This window comes from Cariama cristata, unplaced genomic scaffold, assembly GCF_000690535.1.
Source record: "Cariama cristata isolate BGI_N322 unplaced genomic scaffold, ASM69053v1 scaffold12027, whole genome shotgun sequence".
In the NCBI taxonomy this organism is placed as follows: domain Eukaryota; kingdom Metazoa; phylum Chordata; class Aves; order Cariamiformes; family Cariamidae; genus Cariama; species Cariama cristata.
Genome location: NW_009625001.1, coordinates 503 through 13719, shown reverse-complemented (window position 1 = coordinate 13719; position 13217 = coordinate 503). Strand labels below are relative to the sequence as shown.

General features: G+C 38.6%; 1 protein-coding gene across 1 annotated transcript in view; it reads right to left on the bottom strand.

Annotated features, from left to right (window-relative positions):
* Window positions 1–11988, bottom strand: part of MUT (methylmalonyl CoA mutase) — a 22980-nt gene extending 10992 nt beyond the window's left edge. The window contains exons 1-8 of the mRNA XM_009703442.1: window positions 11580–11988; window positions 9153–9520; window positions 8297–8454; window positions 6799–6970; window positions 4252–4500; window positions 2845–2956; window positions 1379–1494; window positions 596–711 (exon numbers count right to left, since the gene is read on the bottom strand). Coding sequence (XP_009701744.1) covers window positions 596–711; window positions 1379–1494; window positions 2845–2956; window positions 4252–4500; window positions 6799–6970; window positions 8297–8454; window positions 9153–9520; window positions 11580–11958 — 1670 coding nt within the window. The 5' untranslated portion in view covers window positions 11959–11988. The remainder of the gene's footprint in view (window positions 1–595; window positions 712–1378; window positions 1495–2844; window positions 2957–4251; window positions 4501–6798; window positions 6971–8296; window positions 8455–9152; window positions 9521–11579) is intronic.
* Window positions 11989–13217: the final 1229 nt, after the last annotated feature.

Here is a 13217-nt window from a genome sequence, read left to right as displayed (position 1 = left end):
GCAGGAATGAAAACAGTCTTAAAAGCACTTTAGGTGAAAAAAGTAAATAGTCTACTGGACTCTAAAGGATGCCTCACTGCTCTACTCAACAGCATCTTTTACATCTTTGCCTGACTAACCAAACTTGTTTCTCCTTCAATCAAAAAATGTTTTCACACCAATCTGTGGTGCAAGGAAGGATGAAGCAACAGACCATAAGATTGTGAATATCCATTTTCACATCTCAGACACTTCTTAAGCTCCCTGACCTATGAAACAGCAGGGTGACAGAAAAACCTACTTATGTCCTCAAACTGGTAAGAATCTCAGTTGTAAACAACACAATGTGTACGAACAACATCATTTCATATGAGATTTTTTGTATCCGTATTGTTCTTTGTGAGAAATTAAAGCAGAGCCTTAAAGAGTCTGTAAAATGTAATAGTCTATCTTACAATGTCAAACTGCAGCCATCTTTTACTTCCACCTCTGAAGAACAACCTAAAACATCCCAAGACACCAACCTCGTTGACACCATACCCAAGAACAGTTAAAAGGTGAAAATGAACCATGGATTTCTAAACAACAGTTGGATATTCACCCTCACTCCCAATACCTTGAACGTGCTGCTTCCACTGCAAGTGCAAGTAAGTTGCCTTCCCCGGTAGCAGCACACTGTGTTAGAGCAGTGAGACATTGCTGGGCTGCTGCTTCATCTCTACTAGCCTTCACCTAAAGTGGAAGAGAAAAATATTAAGTTAAAATAAACTACAAAATGAACTGGGAAGTCGAGTGTGTAAGACTTTCTGATTTCAAATATTAATTATAGAGGCATGGAATTGTCAATTGTCAATATGTGCTATGTATTTCAACAAGATTAGAAGTAAAAAGGCATCTCAGACCTTACAATGTGTACAAATCCACAAAATAACTCTAAAACCATTTTATCTACATTTTTACTAATTATGAAAGTGGATGTTGATTTCTGGTTCCATAAGCGTGTCCTTTAATAGCACTTGACAAGCTGCACCAAATACTCTGAGTGATTAAGTAACGTTACATACTTTTAGAGCAGAACATTGCATAGTTATTTTCTATCTTATTTTCAGAAAATGTAAAGTTCTCAGTTTTGAAAGGTTAGACACATATTCATGAGACTATCTGAAATATAATGACTAAAACCAAATGAACGTAAGGAAAACATTTTTGTTTGGATTCTAATACTGTGTTTCTTTGGATTTTCCATCAGCCTTCACTGAAGTTGAACAGAAATCTAGCTGCCCGCTAAACACTAGAGCGGATTCTCAGAAATTTGAGGGTCAAGTTTCTGGCATGCCACCTTTACTCAAGTTCTATCTACAATTACAAGAACTTTCATTTTTAAGAATGTAGTTCCCACCTTATTAATCTTCTCAATCTGCTTGTTACGGACTGAAGTATTATCAATAGCCAGAACTTCGACTGTCTCCTCTTTTTCTAGCTGATGCTTGTTTACTCCAACAATTACTTCAGACCCTATTTCCAGTGGAAACACCAGAAACTCAGAATACATTTGCAAACTACTGTGAAAAGACACAATATTAATACGACAAGAAAATTTTGAGCCTTATAATGCAGTACTTTGCTTTATAAACTATACATTTATAACTATACATTTCAAATACTTAAAATTTGTCCTTATAGGAAGGACTTAAGTCTGTATTTTCCATATTTTATGATGAGAGATGATTAGATGCGTGAATATTCAACTCGGTGAATACTGGGCCAGAAGAAAGATTTTAAATAGAACAATATTTATCTTACAACTGATATAGTAATGAGACACTAATATACATTAGCTATTCTTCTCTTTTTAAGTTTACATAACTGATTCTTACAGAAGTAAGCAGAAGTGCTTGTCTCCTGCACTGCTCTGCACTTACTTTTCTGATTTACCAGATAAATAAGAAAGTGACGTTCCTACCTAAAACTATTCCATGTGAATAAAAATTAATTTATTATGTTGGAAAACTGTATTTTAGCTTTCAGCCAATATGGACTTAACAACCATTTTTATCTGCAGTGCCTGATAACATTACTACACTCTTCAAAGCAACACAAAGTAATTTACTTTGGGAGAGAAAGCACAGAACTTTATTGATTCTTCTTTATTGGTCTTAATTAAAGACCTGCTTCAAATTTATCCTCCAAACAAAAAAAGTTTGTATAACTTCTTTCATGTTCGAGCTATCCCTAATTTCTGTTACTGGACTGCTGTTGGAATGCAGACTACAGAAAGTTGAATAGAGCTATAAGCACATGTGTATACACATCTCTGCATATACTTACTATATGTGGACATATGCATATACATATATATACACACACATACACATATATCTATCTATCTCACAAAGAGCTGCCTCATCCTCTAACCTGAGATGACTGCATTTTTTCTGATCTTCAGGAAAAATGGGCAGTTCTCAAGCAAAGCTGGGAATTTGGCCAGATACATTCAATACCGCCATCTGCTGTCAGTCATGTTTTTAAAGTCAGGATTCACAGTTTAAAGATACTATTAGAAATGAAGCGATTAACTATCAGAAGGCCCAAAATACTCCTTTAAATGGTCTTTCCAGTGCTTTGTCTAATCTAGTCTTAAATATGTCAAGCAAGACTGTTTTCATACTGGTACGGTACTTCAAACATACTGCTATCTCTTTTCAGAAGCTTTCACTGACATAAAACTATTACCATTTTATCACTCACAATCTGCTACTCCTAAACTAAGAAAAAAAAAAACAACAATGAAAATCCGTGTAAAAAACTTTTATACAAAGGTATTCTGTTGGCAGTTTTCCCTTCTTTCATCTCCCTGCTCCCTACCGGAGTCAATCCTGGCTTGTCTTCGGGCTGCACACTCTTCAATACGAAGTTTGGGAATCCCCTCGGCAACAGCTTTGGCCATTCCACCCATTTCTTCTATCTCCTCAACAAGCTGAGAAATGAAGAGGATTGAGAAAGTGAGTAGTAGCAAGGTTCACAAAAGAAGCTTTGCATTTGTACTATCGTCCAAATTTTTATTATACCTATATATACAGTCCTGTGCTCTAAAAGTGTGTTTCCTATCTCTGTGTCTCTGACTACAGGTTTTGGTATAAATTAAGAGACATCTCAAACAAAACAGCATTTTTATCACCAAAACTTCATGAATTCAATAACAGTGCATGGCATATTGTTCAACCAGTAACACCCATGGATGAAAAGGCTTCAAATTTGAGACCTTGACTCTGCACTGACTTCTGCCTACCAACCAGTCCTTATGGTTATATGTATACAAATACAAATAAACTGAAAAAAGCCAAGGTCAGTTCTCTGATCCTGAAGAGAAGTGGCATGGCATGGTTCAGCTCTCACACAGCAGAAGCCTATTCAGCTCCAAACCAAGATGACCGCTTTCAAACTGCCTATTGAAAATGGCCATCAGACCATACCTGGCACTGTCTAGAAGCATCCTAGTTGACAAGGACCTAAAAACCACATCAGACAATATGCTAACAGTTTCTGCACAGTCCCAGGCTAGTGTTTGGGCCTGTATTAGCTTATTAATTTGGGACTTTGCATAAGAGCAATAATTTGCTCAAAAGGAGAATCACTGGGTTTAGTTGTAGGCCAGACATGTAGGCATATGTCTTTATGCAGGATTGCCACCACTTCTACTCCTGCCCAGTACTTTTCATGTGCAAGTAATGACTGTCAGCTAAAAACATTATTAAAAAAATATTTTGATCCAACAAAATTTTCTCCTATATTCTATGTAATACTTAAGTATGGTCAGACAATTGCCTACATGCTCGGCTATAAAACTTTGCTTTCAATAACCCCTAGTTTTAAAGTCTTAAGCAGATCACCACAAGCATGAGTAGGCATGCAATTAAGTAGGTTGGTTTGACTCTTTCTTCTGTTGAATCCTTTTTTTTCTTACATATGAAACAGAGATCCCAGCAAACTGGGAGTCCAGTGTGCAAGGGACTTTGCAGGGCTTGGTTATTTGTTCCACACTGGGATATTTCCCTCTTGAATGTAGTTTACTAGAAGGCTGAAGTCTCTCCTTCTCTAAATATACACTGTATTTTTGTAAATTTCATTTACAAAGAAATCACTGAAGCATAAGCGTAAAATAATTCCCTCTTCAGAAGTTACCAACATCTCAAATAGTCCCTTAAAAGACATTTTTCAAAACTCCTATACCTAAAGTTTTCCCACAAAACATAAAAGGTTATGCAAACTGACCTTTAAAGCAGCTTCATAGACATCATTGGTGAGGCACTCCATGAGGTAAGATCCCCCCCAGGGGTCCGCCACTTTGGGAATACCCGATTCCTCTTGAATTATGATCTGCGTGTTCCGAGCAATGCGAGCACTCTTCACTGTAGGCAAACCCAAGGCTTCATCAAATGAATTTGTATGCAAAGACTGTGTACCTCCAAACACTGCAGCCATTGCTTCAATTGTAGTACGGATAACATTGTTAAAGGGATCCTGGAAGGAAAAGGAGAGCTGTGAAACTCAGGAGCTCTGCCACAGGGTTGAGGCAGATTAGGCACACATACACTACTGCAATGAAATGAATGCAAGATTCCCCACTGAAACACTGCAATCATAACGAAAGCTGAAAAAGAAAACAGTCAATAATAAGCATCCAATCAAACTGATATATCACTTATCAGTATCTTGGACAAAGAGATTAATCCATAAAGAAAGCCAAAATTATCAGCGTAGGAGTAAACTGGTCACGATAAGAAAGCAAAGCCTAACTTATATTTAGTGGTGTTTCAAATAATGAATCCAAGCTGGAGAGGATGGAACAGGGAATCAGGATGTCCTTCATCCTCAGATTCCAGAATTCTCAGAGCAGTGAATAGCCCATCTGTCAAACAGGTTACTAGTCAAGATCTGTTCTGGAACTAAATGTGCTTAGTATTTTCATTAATGACAGGATTACATAAAGGTCGGAATTACAGTTGAAATTTGCTGGTGCTATAAAATTGAATGGTATCTGTGGGAGAACTGGGATGTTAACCAAAACAAACAGATAACCTGGAGTACAAGGTATAGAAATAGAGTCACTATTACAGAATATAATCTCAGCCTTTAGGTCAAAATTTTTATCTGTTCTTTTCAGACATCTATACAGTTGAGTTGTATATATGTGCCTTTACAGTCAAAGAGGAGTTATCATGATCTCCAGGGCATGACTTACGTTCTGAGATACAGTGAAGAATCACACGCTGCAGCTGCCTGTCTTACTTAAGTGTGATAATTGAGGGAACTTAACAGTAGCTGAGATTGCATAACTAATTCTTGACATGCTTAGCTGGGATGAAATGTATCCAAAATTATTAAAGCTACCAATGTAATAGGACCTTGAAGAAGGCACCATGAATCATGAGATCTGTGAATTACATTATCTTCCATAAAGAAATGGAATTAATATCACTATTTTACAAGAACATGGTAATTCTACCTACACTGGAGTCTATTTCTGGTTCAAGTATTCCATTTAAAGAATTACAGAAAAATGTGATTTGGATGAGCAGGAATATAAAACCTAATTTATGAGTGGATAGCTATCTAAAGGCAGGGCAAAGGAAAATATATTTGCCCTCTGAAACCTATATATAAGGAGTTAAGACTGGGCATTGAGGAGTTAGGTTAAGATGAACAACAATGTTTAGACAGGAAAAAAGGGTTATGATCTGGCCAGAAATATATTTACACTGGACACTGGAAGACAGTTGAACATATTTTTGGTAATATTAATATTTTTGCACTCATACAATATTTTTAGTTGGAGGACCCACAAAGGCCACTCTTCAGAAAATTCCATTGTTTTAGTTTTACTGTGTTCCTGTAACATAAGTAAACACTACATTTGCATTGAAAAAAAGAATAAAACCAAGATAGAGAAATCAAATAACAATGGTTGCAATCACAACCTAAAAATAACTCATATTGCATGACTTCGAGAAGCAGGCCTTGGAATAAGAGCTAGAACCCAGCTCTGACCTCACTTGGGAAACTATATGCAGCCCAATTATTTATGTTCTTCTTGTGATGTAACTCAACAGGAAGAGCAGATAGCGCACCCAGTTTCAAAAGAGCAGACAAGCTGTAACCATTGCTTCACTCTTCAGCAGTAAGAGTCAGGGGCATGAATGTCCTTGGCTGCTCAAATGAATTCTCAAACCAGTGGTCCTGTGAAAAAGGTGCCCCTACTTCTTCATTCAGCTGCATTTTGAAAGGATAACTTACAGGACAAATCCAAGAGAGAGCTTCATCCTCTGAGTCCTGAATTAATATAAGCACCTCTCTGCAATTCTCTCTCTACTTAGCAGGTTTGGATCCTACTCTCAATTCAGTATCCACTAGGTCGGGGGCACACATGTTTAAGACAGTGATTCCAGAATGAAAATTAAGCCAGACAATGAAAAGTCAGGCACTGAGACTTTGCCTGTCACCATACTGGAATCCTTCTGTAAATACAGTCTCCAGTCTTCAGTTTCTGCCCTTTTACCTGAGCACTACAGGGCACTCCAGAATGCTGAGGTATTTCATAAACCAGCATTTTGGGAAGCAATGCTGCTGGCACTCAACAAGACTTTCTGTGGTATGCAAGCAAAAAGATGTATTCAATGCTAGTGTGTGCATTTGTCAGACTGAGAGTAATACAAGTTGTGTCTTTCAGAAAGATGCATTTTTATGAGTAAAACCAGCAGCCCCCTTTAAGATGTGAGAACATATTTAAATGAGGAAGTTGATGAGAGTCCAATTTCTAACCTGTTCAGTGAGAGACCAGCCTGAAGTCTGACAATGAGCTCTCAGCAGAAGAGATTTGGGATCCTTGGGCTTAAACATTTTCTCTATCAAGTGAGCCCACAGTCGCCTCCCAGCTCTCAGCTTAGCTATTTCCATATAGAAGTTCATGCCAATTCCCCAGAAGAAGGACAGCCTGTAATAAGAGCACATGGACAGGATAAAACATTAAACCATTCTAATACCTCTGTTTCAGTAAAGGAGAAGTCCTACAGCAAGGTCTCTGATTAATTTACCTCTACAGATACAACCCAGACATAAGATGATGGGAATGCTCCTGGACACTGATGCCAGGGTAGCAACAATGGTCCCTGGAACTGCTAAACTGTCCCCAGAGGCCGTTTTGGGAGAGCCCTAGGTCAAGCACTGTTCCAGCAAGTCACTAATACAAACAGTGACACTCTAGGGCCTGAAAACACTCCTGGACACAATCTACTAGTGTAGCTAGGCTCACTATCTATTATAATGGGAAGACATTACATATTATAAGCATGTTTTCATCCTTTTTCTGACAATTTTAATCAAAATCCAAATCAAACATCAGTTCAATACTGGATAGCATATCAGGGAACAGACTGATTGATCTACTTTTTCCTACTTACAACTTCTATGATTTATAAATGTAAACATGCATAGTGAAAGCCAGTAAAACTCATTCTACTGAAGATGCACTTTTGTAACAGTGCATTAGCTACTGAAACAATTTGCCAAAGGCTCTTACAGATTCTCCATCACTAGAAAGTCTGAAAGTAAGTCTGTATCTTTTTCTACATGATCCACTTTGACTTTGCCACAGATCTCAGAAACAGGTTAATTCAGCCGATTGCTACAGTTTGAACATGCAACAGGCTACGTGAACCGCGCCTTTTGTTTTCCAGAGTCACCGTATAGTTAGGGAATCTGTAAATCAACTAGACCCCTGAAACTGTGATTCTGCTTAGTTTGGCAGTAACTATACAAAAATACAATATTCTGCTTAAAATTAAATTTTATTTTTAGGAAATTTGCAACTGTAAATTGAACTACCTGAACTTCCCCTTGTTAAGCATTTGTCACAAATATTTCAAAATAATACTAATGAAAAAAATTCAGTAACACTACAGCATCAAAGAGCTCTTGCTGCATTCTGCAGTCCTAAAGCTACAACTGTAGTAGATATAACAGCTTAGAGATTCTCTTTCTGACCCAGACACTAACTACCACAACAGACCCTGGCATTGCTTGGGCTCGTGCATGAACTTTATTCAGTTTACCAGCACAGTTGTAGTCTAAGTGTCTGGGTTGGACCAGATACATTTTCCTACCGCTGAAACTGTGTTAACAAAAACAAAACAAAACCAAACCTATCTGCAATATGAGCATTGCCAATATTGCTTGTATGCATAAAAATACTGAATTTGATATTAAACCCTAGAGGTTTTACCAAAAGTGAGTTTTACACTTGCAAATTTCTGTAGCTTACCTTGGTGCAAATTCATCAATGGTAAGGCCAGCTTTAAGTCCAGTTCTGCAGTACTCCAAGCCATCTGCTATAGTGTAAGCTAATTCCAGAATGGTGTCAGCTCCTGCCTCTTGCATGTGATACCCGCTGATTGAAATGGAATTAAATTTTGGCATATACTGCAAAAATAAGACAACAGGGTATGACAGCAGAAAGGGGTAAGATAATTGTTCTATCAACATTCACAAATAATCCATTCTTTGTAGACTGCGGAAACAACCCACCTTTATTAAGTGGTGTTTGCACATGTTGACTTCACACGCTTTTACCTTTTTGCACTATTCATTGTGCTTAAACTATCACCCACCAGAGTAAGTATCTTTCTCCATTACAGGCTGCATGCCACCTCTCCAGTGAAAATGCAACTAGAAAAAGAACTGGTAGTACTGAACTTCCAGTCATCAGTTCAGGACTTGACTCCTTTCATTGCCTCCTTCTCAGGCTTAATTTTGCAGCAGAAATCCTTCAAGATTTCTTACCTCTTCACTCCTGCGTACAGCTGTATAATGCTTCTTAACTATGGGGCTTCTTACTTTCTAGGCAAAGAAAAGCCTGTCTGTTCCTCGTCTCCAAGCTTCCTGCCATCCTTTCAGGCTTAAGCTCATCTTAATCTGACTTTGATTTGGACTGACTTAAAAATCTTAAAATTTATGCTGTAAGTGATCTTAGATCTTAACTTCTCCTCCCGGCCCTTTCCACAACCATATCATTCTTCACAATGACAGGTCTTCCCATCTTCTGCTTTGTCCTCCAAAGTGCCTCATAAATAGTTAACTAGATGTAATAACAGAAGTAAATACATTTAAACAATTAATACCTTTGAAGTGTACTGGAAGATGTCAGCAATAATCCGCATTGATGGTTCTGGGGGGAAAATGTACGTATTTCGGACCATGAACTCCTTCAAGATGTCATTTTGGATTGTCCCTGTCAGCTTGGCCTGAGGCACTCCCTGTTCTTCTCCAGTTACAATGAACGTTGCCAACACGGGAATGACTGCCCCATTCATTGTCATAGAAACTGACATTTTCTCTAAAGGAATTCCATCAAAAAGGATTTTGGTGTCTTCCACTGTATCAATGGCAACTCCAGCCATTCCAACGTCTCCTCGAACTCGTGGGTTGTCTGAATCATAACCACGGTGGGTGGCTAAATCAAACGCAACAGATAATCCCTGCTGACCAGCTAAATGAAAAAGAAAAAAAAAAACCACAACAAAAAAAAACAACAGAGAGATTCAGAAGTGTTCAACAGACTTTTATTTTACATGATCCAGACTTGGATGACAAACCAATTTTTGATGTTAAACACTGTTCTTTTCCCAAACTTGTCCAAGGTCTTCTAGTCTTAAACTTTAAATGAAAAAGCTTTTAATTGAACAAAAAAAAATTGTAGTCCTTCCAGCTCAGCCACTCAATCAGTTTACTGTGCTTAACAAATTACTGAATAACAGTCTAGCCACAAGTTATAAATATGCAGACAGCATCTGAGCTTATATACCAAAATTCTACTTAGCTTAGCTGGAAACAAAAGTGTGATAAACGACGTCACATTACCTTTTCTTTATCACAAATTAAACACAGGCACACAGATTGTTACCCTGGCTCTACTGAGATACGTTGTTCATTCGTAAAGTGATGCGTTACTAAATCTGCAGTAGGAGAAAATTATTCATATAAAGCAGGGAACGGGACAGTTAGAGCTCTTGGCAGACTTGTTGCTGCAATCTGAAAGCAGTACCCAAGACTCTGCTACCCCCAGACATTCACCCTCTGACCAGCACTGCTGTTCCTGCAGTAACTGTATCTACTGCATTTGCAAATCTGCTTCACAACATCAGCAGAGCTCTTGTCGGATACCAGCTATTGTCTTCGATCTAAAAAGCTAAGCGTTAGCTTTGAAGCATAATGACAAAAATTTAAATTTCTGCCTAGTTTCAAGCAACAGAAATTTCAGCAATTATGAGAACTGATAATTAATTCTTTTTCAGTATTCTTCTAATTACAGAGAGACCTTAATTGAATTACTAAAAATGCTTTACAAATAACTAGGTCAGATTCAGAATCTATGCTAAATAATTCAATATTAATACAACCATTAACATAAGATAAAATTACAGTATCACAATGTCAAAATTTGAATAAAGATTAAAACTTACTGGCAGCAAACATTCTTGAGTAACTGAGCTGTGCTACCAGTTAACCCAAGCAGCAATGTTCAGCAGTAAGACACAAGTCTATTCGAACAATCTTTCTATTGAAATGTTTATTTTCAAACCTCTAATACCCTGTATTTATAATTTCTTAATTTACTGAGAGTTTTATAAATGGAAAGATTCAAGAATACTTGCAAGGATACTGCAGCAGCTAATATTGCATCATAATAGGTAACCATCACATTGCAAGAGGTAATAATCCCAAAAAACTCCTCCCCTCCAACCTTAACCATTATGTTTTGAGTAGGAGGGACTGTAAAGTGGGAAATAAAAGTGTCACATGTATTACTTAGAAAGCAACTTTCAGTGGTCTATTGTTTTTTATAATTAGCTTCAAAAGATTGCTAAGATGTATGGCTGGTATAAAACTAATGCTTCAGTCTATCACAAACAACTTTTTAGCCGTGGTTTTACAATGCCTAACTCAATAGCACTCCAGCTATTAGCTAAAACACACTGCTGCAAAGCACAATACTCTGCAGAAATACTGGAAAAAATGCTTTCAAATAAAGAAAATACCAATAGTTTTAGGAAGCTGGCTTTACTAACACACCATGAACGACACTATTTATATGTATTTATGAGTTCATTTAAAATTTACAATATGAGATGGAAACCTAAAATGTCGGAATGCACTAACAGCAGAAGTTTAGCTCAGGGACAAAGTTCAACATTTTTTTCCACTACAATCTTTTCTCATGGTCACAAAATGAGTGTAAAGTGCTGCATGACCTCTGCTGGTTGGACCCTGGGATACAGCCAAATTATACCTCTCTTAAGTGTTAAAGCAGAATAACTAAAAATAGCATTCCAGACATTCATTTTTCCATCTCAATAGCAAAACGAAGAAAAGGCAGTTTCAGAAATGATCCAATTTCCCAGTAATAAAGAAATAGAGCATCACTGGGAAGATCCTGTCAGAAACCAAAACTCACAAGGTGGAATAATCACGTTTGCCATGTAATTCACCATATGAATGTCCCCCATTGCTTTGCAAGGCAATGCTGTTTCTCACATCAGCTGTCTTACCTTTAATGTTGTCCTTGTAGAACTTATTGCTCTCCTCCACTGTACTGAAGCCAGCATACTGGCGGATAGTCCACGGCCTGTAAGTGTACATAGTTGGGTAGGGTCCTCGAGTGAAAGGTTTCACCCCTGGCAGCTCCTCAGGGAGGTCTTTTGTGTCCCTTTTGGAGTATAAGGGCTTGATGTCAATCCCCTCTGGGGTATGCCAAATTAAATCCTTTGGATTCTTGCCTTTCAGCTGCTTTTCAGCAAGGGTAGCCCACTCAGGGTGCAGTGGCTGCCTGTGCAGCGAACGCCATGTGAGCTGGCAGGGTGGAAGTTGTGCCTGGCAAGTGCAGTAGCGGGGCCACAAGTGCAGGAAAGCATCCTTGGCTCTCAGCATGTCTGTTGCACTGGTTGGTGAGTATGGGGTAAGCTGAATAAAATAAAAACATGTATTTTGCATTATCATATAAATCCAACATGAGAGAAGTGAGCATGGAGAGATGAAGCAGTTTGTTAAAGCCAAAACAATTACTCAGGAAAAAATTACACGTATTTATTCACTTACTTGTTTGATAGACACCCCCTCCCCTTGCCTTTTCACCAGACAAAGCATAAAACAGAGTTCAAGAAAAATCCTACATTTTCCTCTAGCTAAGGAAAACATTCCTACAACTCATTTACATCTACATATGAAACGTGTAACTTATTTCAGTCCCTAAGCAGCACTATCATTAATCAATCACTGAAATGTCAGCATCAGGCATGAAGATGGCATGCCTAGCTACCTGCTCACCTTCCCATCTCTCTCTCTCATCTACAAATTCCTTAATGTCAAAGAGGGACTCGCATCATCAAAGAAGCACTCTGAAGGAAGCGGCCTGTCAGAAAATTGCTGATGTATCATACACTTTGGAAAACGTGGCTTGGGATGGATGGAAATCAGGGATATACTGAGAAAGAAAGCAGAAAAAAAATGTGGTATGCAAGAACACAGGGATAATGCAAGCTGCAGAGTTTGTCCCACCATGCATGAAATTGATACAGGGAATAAGCTCAGTAAGTCCTGAAAACTGTAAGCTCCTCTGCTTCTGCTCTCCGCACCCTATCCCTGCACTTCCTTCCCAAGCCAAAACCTTTCCAGCTTGGCTCCAACGGCCAGTCACCTCCTCTCTGCCTCATCTCCTTCACAACTCCCTGAAAACACCATACTTCTCTGCCATCTTTATGAGAAAGTCTGCATAAAACTAGAAAGCATCTCTATCACTATTATGGTGCTGCAGCAACACGCTCCACACAAGTGCTTTAATAAAATATGTGTGGTATACATGTAATCTGATGAGCACAAAGGAGCACCCAGTTCCCTGCAGCGATGTGATCCAGCAGCCAGGATGGAAGGCAACCTGGCATGGATGGAAGCATCCTGGCCTGTATCAGAAACAGTGTGGCCAGCAGGACCAGGGAAGTGATCATCCCTTTGTACTCTGCGCTGGTGAGGCCGCACCTCGAATACTGTGTCCAGTTTTGGGCCCCTCACTATAAGAAGGCCATTGAGCTGCTGGAGCATGTTCAGAGAAGGGCAACGAAGCTGGTGAAGAGCCTGGAGAAAAAGCCTTATGAGGAGCGGCTGAGGGAGCTGGGGTTGTTTACTCTGGAAAA